This window comes from Euleptes europaea, chromosome 7 (genome assembly GCF_029931775.1).
Source record: "Euleptes europaea isolate rEulEur1 chromosome 7, rEulEur1.hap1, whole genome shotgun sequence".
Taxonomy (NCBI): Eukaryota; Metazoa; Chordata; class Lepidosauria; order Squamata; family Sphaerodactylidae; genus Euleptes; species Euleptes europaea.
Window position 1 is genome coordinate 20,742,982 of NC_079318.1, and position 12,249 is coordinate 20,755,230.

The window sequence follows — 12,249 nt, forward strand, 5'->3', positions numbered from 1 at the left end:
GCAAGGAAGGGGGGGCTTCCCCGACTTTTTTGGCTTTTTTTGGGTGGGGAGAGGGGGAGGCCATGGATCCCAGAGGCTGGGGAGCTTGTGGCCTGCCTGCAAGGGCGGGGACTGGTGCGTTTTTTCCACACGGAACTCACCTGGCTGTTACCGCACTAGGTATTCCCAGCGATGTATCAAGAGTTTGGAAATGTTATTAAAAAAACATCGCTTTAAAAGGGTTTTGGGATGCCACGGCTAAAAAATGGTTGGAAGACGTCTTCACAGCGAAAGTGGCCAAACAAAGTGCGAACAGTATTTCTTATAACGTTTTCAATCTCTTAATACATCGGTGGGGATACAAGTGCGGTAACCCCCTGAATCGACCTGCAGGCAGCGACGCTGTCGAGGGTAGGGTTGCCAACCTCCAGGTACCTCCATGAATTTTTTCCCTCATTGAATATTGATATTCCCCTACCTGCCTGCATTGAGAAGAGCGCAGAAGAATGATGTTTGTACTCTCTGAGACACGTCATATATGAACTGTTCCCTTTCTTCCTCCACCTTTGAGGTGGTTGCTTGTGTGTTTGTTTTACTGTTGTATTTGCGTGTTGTATACACTTTATAGGTGACTTAGAATATTGATGTATAAGGTTAGACACAGTAGCATATAAAGATATTTTTGCACTTTAAATTTGATTTCGCTCCTGTACTGATTTCCTAATTTCCCCGATACTAGTACAGTGGTGTCTATTTCTCCCCCAACCTCCAGGTACCAGCAGGCGATCTCCTGCTATTACAACTGATCGCCGGCCGATAGAGATCAGCTCGCCTGGAGAAAAAGGGCCGCGTTGGCAATTGGACTCTATGGCATTGAAGTCCCTCCCCAAACCCCGCCCTCCTCAGGCTCCTCCCCAAAAACCTCCCGCTGGTTGTGAAGAGGGACCTGGCAACCCTAGTTGGGGGGGGAGGTGCCTGCCTCCCAGCGCCACGCCCACACTGCCTGGGCACCTTGCTCCCTTATGGGATATGTGGAAGTACACATGCTTGGCAGTCCTCTGCTGCTCTATGTCAGCTGCGCAGGCAGCTGGGGAGGGAATCTTGTTTCTAAGCCTCACCCATCTTGTTGGCTTCAGAGGCTCTCCAGCTTATTGCTTTGGCTCCTACTGGTTGTAGTTGGGGGGGGGGGATATACACATCTCTGTGAGATCAGTGCCACCTGGCTTCCAGGCCTTAGTACTGGGGATGGAGAGGGCATGCACACTGCAAATCTGTGCCTGTAATTGCCCGGCATCTCCCTTGGAAATCAACGTCTTGTTCCCTGTTTCCAGTGGTGCTGTGAAGAGGGCGACTCAAAATACCCAAGACCTGTATCACCCAGGTCCGTGATGGAGGCATGGCCCCTAAATCCAAGTTGGCAAGCTTGGGGGATCACTTCCTTGCCTTATAGAAGCAGTAGTATGGGGCGGGGGAGAGGCAGGGAGTGGTGCTGAAATAGTCGGGTGTTTGGGACAGCAACGTGCCTTGAGGAAGCGTTCCGTGTGAACAAACCTTACACAAAGTACCTTGAAGTGTCTGCTTTCTGCTGGGTCTATGCATTCTGCCCCCTTGATCCTGTTGCACAATGCTGCGGGGCGCATGATTCCAAACTGAACACGCCATTTATTCATGGAAGGTTTTTCACTGGATTTGCCACTCTTTAGATGCACTTTTTCCCCATCCATATTCTCAAAACTCAACAATAAGCCGCCATGCAGAGTTATGAGAATTCAGATGGGGAAAATGTGAATCTATAGAGTGACAAATCCAATGCAAAACCTTCCATGAATAAATGGCCATAAGGTCTTTATTTAAAAGGAGGCAGTTGGAGCTTTCTCGGTTTTGGATACTACTTTCCCCCACCTAGTTTTCATGCCAGAATTTCGGCTGAAATACGCTTGCCTTTCATTCACTGTGACCAAAGCATTAGCTATGTTTCAGTGGATGATATTTCTCTTTTGAAAGTGGGAAATAATAATTGCTGATTCTATCCACAATGGCTAGAAGAAGAAGAAGAAACCCTTCAGATTTAGCTTAAAGTATAAGAAAAATGTGTGGTCATTCAGCAATGGGATAAACTTCTCAAAGCAGCTGTGAAATCTCGTTTCTTGGAAACCTTTATCAAAAAGTAAAACAAACGTCTTTCCATTCCTGCTCTGGGCGGAGGCTATTCTGAAACAGGGTCGGGTTTAGACAAGGTGTCTTGTGAGATTCCTTCCTGATTAAAATTCTGGCAGCAACAGCCAGTATGGTGGTGTGTGTTATACAACTTTGTATCTCCATCAATATGCTGCGTCCAAGGAGGGGAAGGGTCTGTGAAATGCCCATTGAGGAATGGGAGGCCCAACCTGTATAATACAAGTGCAGAATTGTATTAGTAAGGACTGAGAGAAAGGTTGCACTTCTCGTGGGTTTCTTCTCCGTTTTCTCTCTATCTTCTGTTGTTTTTCACAGAAGGATAGAGAATGGAAGAACTCCAATCTCCCCATGAGATGGGAGAGTGACTGTCATTGTGGTCCAAGAGGTGACCAGAAATACAGGGTAGATTTTACTCCATCGTATGTCAGCACTTGTATTTCATTTCCTGTAGAAAGTTGTAATCTCTCTGCCTTAGTTTTCTGTCTTTGATGATAGGAAATTTTTCCGAGCTGTTGTGAGGATGATAAAGACTTTAAAGCACTTAAGGCAACAAAAATGGTGTACATGTGTGTAGGTTATCTAACATTTGCTGTTATCTGACTAATCATATTTTTCTGATTCTTCTGACAGAGATCCTCGCCCTTTGGCAGAAAAAAAATGTTTATCCCATTAGCCCAAAATGGAGGGCCTTAATATCAGTTTTAAAGTTTCTTCTTTGTTGTCTGCTGCATTCACTGCGTATTCTTAAAAAGGATTTTGAAAGGGGAGAAATGGAAGCTGATCCTTTAAAAAATGAAGACTGTGTGTCTCGGTGGGTTGCTGAAGGTTCACTGGGGTGGGCTCTGCCCTCTCCTAGCAAAACTGACCGCAAAGTGGGATCCTCTTTAGGTCTGGGCTGGGCCAACAGCATGAATGAATCCTTCTGTGGACAGTTTACATCCTTGCACACTTCTGCAAACGTAATGCTGGGAGGAGACGTTGCTTTACCAGGTGACGCAGTCCACTCACAAACCTTTCAGGAAACAAAGCCACTCCATGACTTGGCTAGCCCTAGTCTTCTTCCACACGTACTGCAACCAAATCACACTGGAATATTTCCTGCCTGTCCGAATCATGAATCTTTGGGAATTCCACAAGTTTCTACTGCTACTTCTCCTCCTTTGAAATCTCAGGAAGCCATATTCTGTCAAAACAGGGAACAGGTGAGTTTGTACTCCTCTTTAGATATATTATACTTATTGTGATCCATCACTTCTGATGAGTGTATAACCCACTGAGCATTATTACAGTTGACAAGATATCATCTGTGTATAGCAGAGGGGCTGTAAGGGTAAATACTACAAAGCAAAGTATAATTCCTGTCTGATGTTGGAGCAGTGGTCAATGTATCAGCTTTTGCTAATATGGCCATGCCTAGAAACTTGTGGTCTGACCATGGTGATCAATGGTCTGATCACATCCACATTCGTTTACTGTAATGTTCTGCATGTGGGGATGTCTTTGAAACTGTCTGGAAAAATCCTCTAATCCAAAGTGTGGTAGCCAGGCTGCTGTCAACAATGAAAAAGGAGCTGAATGGTGGACGGTGAATAGTCAAGATATTCGGCCAATTACAGTGGCTTGGACCATGCCTCGTATTAGCTAAAGTTGGATTTGACTGACCACAATCATAAGAAACTGACGTGCATTTCATTGGTCCCGGACTTATTCATTTCATTTATACCCTGACTTTCTCCCCAATGGGACACAAAGCAGCATACATCATTCTCTCCTCCGTTTTATCCTCACAACACTTTGAGGCTGTGTGTATGTGTATGTGACTGGCCCAGGGTCACCATGCAAGCTTCCATGACCTAGTGGAGACCTCGTGTCTCAGATCCTAGTGTGATACTCTAACCACTATACCACACTGGCTGTTTTCAATCTGCAGGAATTTATCCTGTCTAGGTGTTGTTGATTAAGACTTCCTAATATTCGTTGTTTCTGTTTTCAGAATCCAGGGCAGCAGGAACAGCTGATGATACGCCAGATGGAGCACCTGCAGAGGCTGGTAACTGAACAGCAGAAAATTATTGCGTTCTATAACCCAGGTACTACAGGGATTTCCTCTTTAGAGCTTAATGCTTATATTTATGCCAGCTGCTGGCGTTGTTTCAGCTGCATTTCTGAAGGCTATCAAACGGTCACGGTTGTTTGGGCCATCTTGACTCAGGGTGTCAAATTCTGAAAATGCCAGCAAGTACTGGGGGAAATGCCAGAACTTAGGACCGATTTTATGAAAGAGAGAGATCAGTTAGGTTGCTGTTTTTCTTTCAGATTTCAGTACCTTTATTGGCATACCATCAAGCAGTCGATCAAATGAAAGGTTGCTGTTTTTTTCTAATGGCATTTGATTTTCCATGCAGAACAATTCTGGTATCATGAGTAAAATATTCTTTTCTGTTGATTAATGATACATGTAAATGGAATGGGTTCAGCATATATAAACTCAAAAGCAAGTTGAATAGCATTATGATAGTATTTAAGCACCAGAGATAGACACCTTGTTTGACCCTGGGAGCTAAATGGACATTGCTGCTGTGAGCAGGTAGTTCCTACCTCAATTTTATTTAAAGAGCTAACTGCTTCTGCATTTAAAAATCAGTTTGAATATTCTGCAGGGGAGCTGTCAAGTGGAATATTTAGGTGTACGTACAGATGCCATGTGCTTGCTGCTCTGGATTACAGCCAGCATGGATGGGAGTACTTGGGTTTAGTTCGCTGTCAGTATAGCAGCTATTTTCTGGCAAAGTGTGGAATTGCTGCCCATTGCCACACTCATGGTACTGGTTTGTTTGTTCTTGCAGGCTTTTCAGTTCCCCCTGGTAGTTCTCCCCATCTGCTTGCTACGATGCCACCCCTTCCGAGAGTCCCTGCTGCTTTATTTCCTGCCCAGCTCCCTTTAAAGAACACTTTACCAGTTCAGGATAGTGGAGTTTCACCAGTCACCCCCTTACTCATGGAACATACTTTACAGCAATGTGCCACAGGAACCTCAGCGAATGGCAGCTGTTCAGAAGCTTCAAGGAAACACCCTGAATCACAGGCAATAGGTAAGCACCTTGGTATTGGTCGTTTTGCAAAGTGGATTTCTTAATGGCATAGTGGATTTGCTGATGACTACAATTTTTGTTTTAATCTATTCAGAGTTTTAAGTGAGGTGCTTTACTTTCCTGATGGAAGTTATGGCATTATTTGTTTTGACTGATACTACAGGACAGGTTGGGGTTAAGCGTGGAAAAGGAACTTCGAGTGTACTGAGCCATTCTTCCCCTTCTGTGTATCATCCAAAACAGAATTCTTAAGACTTGAAAATATAGACTTGATGTTGACACAATCCATGTAATAAAAATAGTAACTTCTGTGGTATATTTTAATTTAAAGGATGCTGCACAGAATACGTGGGTTTTCAGCAAAGGCAGGTTAGATTCTTTTGAGAACTCATCTGATTTCCTAACTGACTGGGAAAATGCCTTTGGAACTGTGGAAAAAAATGTTGCATAATGGTTATCCAGATTTTCAAAAGAAATTCTTTCTTTCTTTCTGGAAATAAACTACACAATCTATATTGTTTGTTAGTTTGTTCAAATGGGATAAAGAGAAAATCTGAATAGTCATTTTGGCAAGCAAAGACTGACATGAGTGGGAAAAGAAAATCAGTCTGGCTTGAAAATGCAAAGCAAGAGTAAAGTTTCAAGCACACTTACTTGGAGGCAAAGGTCCGCATCCAAAAAACTATGCGTATGGTGCTTAAGTACAGTCTGTAATGATGAAATTATTATTTATTTAATTCATTTGTACCCCACCTTTCTCTCCAATGGGCATCCAAAGCGGCTTACGTCATTGTCCGCTCCTCCATTTTATCCTTGCAACTCTGTGGCCATTTATGCTTGGTAATTAGCAGCGCGTTCCAGGCTGAAGGGCCCTGCATATTTTTTTTGTTTTAGTTTTTCACACTTCATTCAGGAAGTGACTGGGAAGCTGGCGCACACCTACTTTGCATTTCTTAAGAGCCCCTTTAACGCGACCTTTTGTGCTTGCTCCGCCCCCACACGGAAGAATCCCCTCAAGGAAGCATGCAAAATGACTGCCGTGTTAGCTATGCAAATGGCAGCTGGCTAATGGAAGGAACAAAGGAGCAGGCGAGTGGGATGTGTGTGGAATTTCTCCTTTTGTGTCGGGGCCGTGGCTAAGCATTTTAAAGGTCGCGTTTTAAAAAAGAGCTTTGAGCGAGCATCAAAAATGACCCTGCATAAATGGCCCGTGAGGTAGGTTAGGCTGAGAGAGTGTGACTGGCTCAAAGTCACCCAGTGAGCTTCCGTGGCAGAAGTGGAGATTCAGACCTGGGGCTCTCACACTCTTAACCCCTACACCAGACTGTCTCTCTATATGGCTTTGCAAGGTAGAACTACATTTTAAGAGAAATGGAACTGCTGCTGCTCTGTGTTTTTGTGGTTGCCCCTCCTGTGAAGAAACGTAGTATAACCAAACGTATGACACGACCACACTTTGTTTCCCTGCCGTGCCTTGTTTTCTTCTAGATTCGAGAACAGGGTTGTAACTGAATGCCAGTGGTTATTTTCAGCATGGGAATTCCCTTGCCGATTCAGCACAAGGAGCCTCCATAACATTAAACTGATTCCAACCGGCCAAAATACATTTGAGATACCATCACAAACTTTAGTTAAAAAAAAAAAATCTGTCGTGCACAATAGGAACAAACATTGTCTCAAAGCCTTAAGTCTTTCGCAAAAATTTTTTACCAGTCAAGAGGCTGAGGAAGAGAAAAATGTTGCAAGGGAATGTAATTATGGGCTCAGTTCTGGGCAGTGTGTTTCTGTGACTCTTAAATGTTCATTTTCTTAAATTCATGAAAAGAACAAGAAGTTGTACAGAGAAGATATTGTTTCTGTAAACAACTGTATTAACATTGTCGAAGGCTTTCACGGTCAGAGTTCATTGGTTCTTGTAGGTTATCCGGGCTGTGTGACCGTGGTCTTGGTAGAGACATTGTCCTTCAGTGTTACTCCTCTGAAGATGCCTGCCACAGCTGCTGGCGAGACGTCAGGAAAGAAAATACCAAGACCACGGTCACACAGCCCGGATAACCTACAAGAACCAACTGTATTAACGTTGACAAAAAAACAAATGTTTCTGTTGATCTCTTTTAATACATGGAAATGTTCCCCAGGACTGAATTACCAGACCCCACCGCCAGCAGCTGAGGTAGAAAATGTCTTTGTTCTTTGCTTCTCTGCTGATGTTTAGAAGCGTCTACATGATTGTTCCTACAGTTATTGATTGATTTTATACGTCCCTTTAAGAGCCTTGCCTTGAAACCTTGCCTGCTATTAAAGAAGAGAAGGGGGAACAAGAAATTGATGAACACACATCCCTTTCTCCCTTTGGAGTAAGAATAAATTCAAGCACTACAAATGTGGATGACAGGTGAGAACAAAAACAAGTGTGATAAGTAATTATACTTGATTGAAAAGTTGTTCCTATAAGCAAGCCAAAGCATCCATAAAGGTTTTCCAGATCATTCACAACAAATGGTAGGGTTGGCTAAAGGTCACCCAAGTGAGAAGAAGTTGGGTTTTATATGCTGACTTTCTTTACCACTTAAGGAAGAATCAAACCAGCTTACAATCACCTTCCCCTCCCGACAACAGACACCCTGTGAGGTAGGTGGGGCTGAGAGAGCTCTAAGAGCTGTGACTAGCCCAAGATCACCCAACTAGCTTCATGTGTAGAGTGGGGAAACAAATTCAGTTCACCAGATTAGCACCCACTGCTCATGTGGAGGAGTGGGAATCAAACCCGGTTCTCCAGATCAGAATCCACTGCTCCAAACCACTGCTCTTAACCACTACACCATGCTGGTTTAATGAGGTGACTAAGCCATACTTTAAAAGCAGTTGTTAACATCTCTTGTGTGGAACAGTCTATGCAAGTGTCATAAGACAGAAGAGCAATTAGATATGCCACAGTTAGGGAAATCAGGACTGGCTGATAAAAGAAATGCATGATGTCCATTATCAGTATTTTATCACTGTCTTTTAAAAACTTGGTGGGAACTTCATAAGATTTAACTCTAACGAATTGTAAAAGCAAATGATTGTCACATATTTTATTAAACTCTGCCTTCATTTGTTTAGATCTATGAGACCTGGAATTGGTGCAAGACAGAAAACATTTGAGGAGCTTACTGAGGAGAAACTTAAAGTACATTCTCAAAGAACAGGGAAGCAGCAGAAGGTACCATACTGTACGCTGTGTTCAATCCACTCTATTGAGGGGACTCTGAATAATAGATTTTAGAAATACACAAACCACTGTTCTGTACGAAACCAACTGATTTTTGCTTGATTACACCGTCTCTGTGTGTGGATGTCCACCCTTATCTATCTTTTCTGAAAGAAGTTACTATTGGGATATTTGGTTAATATAGCACAGTATGCCCAGTGATAGAAGGGTGATGTTGAACCAGTAAAAAAATAAAAATCTTCCAATTAGTATATTGCAAAAAGTAAAACTTATATTTATTCGAATAGATTCAGTTCACGTTCAGATTGTAGTCGAAAGGACAAAGAAAAGCCTAATCTAAAGAGTACTTTCCCTGTCACAAGTGGCTAGCTGTTCTAGCATCATGTGTATGGAAGCATGTGGCACTGTTTCTACAGAAGACCTGTAGAGGTGTGTGATTTGATGAAAAACCATGTGGAGAATGGGAAGAGCAAAGGACACACAGAGAGAAGAGGGGTCAGAGGGCAACTTCCAGGTTAAGACGAAGGGATTAACATCCCATTCAAGGAGCTAACACTTATACACACTTGGAGTGATATAGGGCCCACTAGTATCCAGGCATACTGAGTCGCTCACTCCAACAGTTACAACTATGGATTGAACCAGTAATAATCACTCTGCTCCTTTTCTTTCTGTGCTAAAATGTCTTTTCAAAGATCTTCCTTCTACCTCTATTCTTAGAAAATTTTGTTTAGTATCCAGGCATACTGAGTCGCTCACTCCAACAGTTACAACTATGGATTGAACCAGTAGTAATTACTCTGCTCCTTTTCTTTCTGTGCTAAAATGTCTTTTCAAAGATCTTCCTTCTACCTCTATTCTTAGAAAGTTTTGTTTAAGCAGTTCCCTTCAGACAGGAATGAGGTAATTGCTATTCTAAAATTATTGACTTTGGGAGACAAAAAGGTGAAGAAAAATTGCCCGTTTGTCTTCTGTGGTTGTCTCCATTCAAGGTGAGTAAGGAGCCAAAGTAAATTAATGTTGGATCACCCCAACTAATCCTTTCTAGAGGCTTATCACTGGGAAGAAGACACTAAATTGATAGCAGAAGTTCCAGTGGTAACTGTACAGTATATATGTGTTTAAATTCCAGCATAGTCACCCCCTCCAAATAATATTAATAAACTCCTGAAAAGAAAACAATGTCATCACTTTCTTTCTACAATAAGCAAATCAAAAGAAAAGAATAAATACCCTGTAGATTTTTTTGTTTGTTTGTGGCACAGTCCCTAGGCTCTCCACCTATTATTTAAATCAATTTTGGCTCTGGTTTTAATAGTCTGTGAATGATATAACCTGGCTGTGATTTCAGTGGATCTTCTTTATTATAGTTGCAGTCCAGTGCAGGACCTTACATGACGGCACTCAAATGTGAAACACATGGGGGCTGATCCAAAATGTGTACAGGGGTCTGTTCTTTTGTTAGAGTAGAAATGCTTGTTAGAGTAGAAATGTTTGAGAGCCAGTGTGGTGTAGCGGTTAAGAGCAGTGGTTTGGAGCGGTGGAGTCTGATCTGGAGATCCGGGTTGGATTCCCCACTCCTCCACATGAGCGGCGGAGGCTAATCTGGTGAACTGGATTTGTTTCCCCACTCCTACGCACGAAGCCAACTGGGTGACCTTCGGCAGGTCACAGCTTTATTAGAGCTCTCTCAGCCCCACCTACCTCTCAGGGTGTCTGTTGGGGGGGAAGGGAAGGTGATTGTTAGGGGGGAAGGGAAGGTGATTGTAAGCCGGTTTGAATCTTCCTTAAGTGGTAGAGAAAGTCAGCATATAAAAGCCAACTCTTCTTCATCATCATCTTCATCATCATCATCTTCATCTTCTTCACCATCATCTTCATCATCTTCTTCATCATCATCTTCTTCTTGTCTGCAATGAGGAATCTCTATGTACACTTGAGACATTGTTCTTTAACAAAGAGAGTGGCAAGCCACTTGGCATATCATGGTTTTGGCTTTTAATCTGAATGTAGAAGTGATACTTAAAGCATTTAGGGGAAAATGCCAGTTAAAATCAAAGGCACATTGGAGTCAGAATTTCTCTGTTTAGAAAGTTCTGGAATTTCTGCCTTGCTTATTTATATTTTCATTACTTTTAGAACTCCTGTGATACTGACGTAGCTGCTCGGACGTCATTCCTAAAAAGTGGGGAAGGCACAAGACTTGAAAAAAATAAGGAGAACCTTCTTCGCAAAGAGCAAACCAACCTTCTCAGAAGAGTCAGCTTTGATTGCCAAAATCACTTTGCATGGCCTGCCCACTGCGACACTGAAAAATTGTTGGGAAAGCACGCACAACTAAAAAGACAGGGCAGTAGTCCTATGATGCTGTTCATGGATGGCAAAATTGCAAATTGTATTACTCCCACGGATATAAATTGCCAACATAACCGTCTGGAGCAAAGACCAGGAGAAACAAATGAAAGTAGTAACACTGGTGGTCATGATGGTGAAGAAACGGTAAACAAAGAAGAACCTGATGTACGTTCTCAGATTAACTGCACTGAATGTCACAAACAAATAAATGTAACCAAGGCAAAAGTGTTTGATGAAACTGACATGTCATGTCCCGGTTCCCAAGACCACTCAGATGGGGATAACGATAGATCAATAGACACTAAAATTCCAGTTTGGCATAAGGAAAATTTGGAGGTTGGTGTATCACAGGTAACAGGGTGGTCCATAGATGCTTCACTGAACACCTCTAAGCTTCAGAACTTCAAAGAAAATAAAACGAATCTAGCAAATCAGAACTCCAGGCTCCAGGTTACTCAAGCTGTGAATGACAAAAGGTCGGAGATCAAAGTAGAAAGTGGCCCTGGGTTTAAGAAGGTCAATGACCAAATAGTAAAAGTTGTTTCTAAGTCAAACAGGAAACAGGCAGCCACAATAGCTAATTCCCAGAGGAAGCAACACCTCAGTGCAGGTGCTGCTGACAGATGGAAAAGAAGTCCCCCTTCTAGTGATTCAGACTTCACATCTACTGATAGTGAAGATGAACCCAAGTCTCATTGCTCTCAGTACCCTGTAAGGCCGGGCACCCACAGAGCGACTAATAGAGATCACAGTTTGGATCTTTCTGATGCTGACTATGCTACTGATGAGCCCAGTGGCCCTGAAGATGGAAAACACCCTGCCAAGAAGGTTGAAGTTCAGGAGCTAGCAGGTCAACAGGAAACCTCCCTCATCACAAGCAGCAGCAGCGAGTCTAGCACTGGAATTGGCAGCTTGAAAGATACGACGACTCACTCTCCTCTTAGGAAGTCTCCTTTCCGTCCCTCAAAAACTGCAAAGGATGGGAGAGAACCTGAGACGTGGTGGGAAAGCAGTGCCAGCCACAGTATGGAATGCCGTTTGCAGCCTCGTTCTTTGACAAGGGATCTTGTGGCCAGCCTCTTCCCTGTTTTCAAGACTAAAGCAAGTGCAGAAGATGAGAAAGCTGCACTAGGTGAGGCCTATTACCAAGTCAGTGGTGATTTTTCTTTTATATGTTTATGCATTCCGCAAGAAGTGATTAATGTTCTTGTCACAGTTTGATCTGTGAAGCGGGGATGGAAATCTGTCAGCCCAGCGTTCTGTCTCACCTCTATTAGAAGCTAATCCCTTGTCCATTCACTTGATAACACTTCTTGTCTGTCATTCCTAATCGTCCTTATTCAGTCAGTCCCAGCATCTTCTATTTTGGGCTACCATTTATGACATTTTTGGTCAGTGTAAAAATATTTTGGGATACACTTTTGGGAAACA

At 42.9% G+C, this 12,249-nt stretch overlaps 1 protein-coding gene across 1 annotated transcript in view; it reads left to right on the plus strand.

Moving 5' to 3' along the window:
* Positions 1–2,927: 2,927 nt before the first annotated feature.
* Positions 2,928–12,249, plus strand: part of LOC130481007 (centromere protein J-like) — a 36,863-nt gene continuing 27,541 nt past the window's right edge. The window contains exons 1-6 of the mRNA XM_056853645.1: positions 2,928–3,359; positions 4,151–4,247; positions 5,004–5,249; positions 7,521–7,644; positions 8,355–8,454; positions 10,603–11,950. Of these exons, the coding sequence (XP_056709623.1) occupies positions 2,928–3,359; positions 4,151–4,247; positions 5,004–5,249; positions 7,521–7,644; positions 8,355–8,454; positions 10,603–11,950 (2,347 nt within the window). The remainder of the gene's footprint in view (positions 3,360–4,150; positions 4,248–5,003; positions 5,250–7,520; positions 7,645–8,354; positions 8,455–10,602; positions 11,951–12,249) is intronic.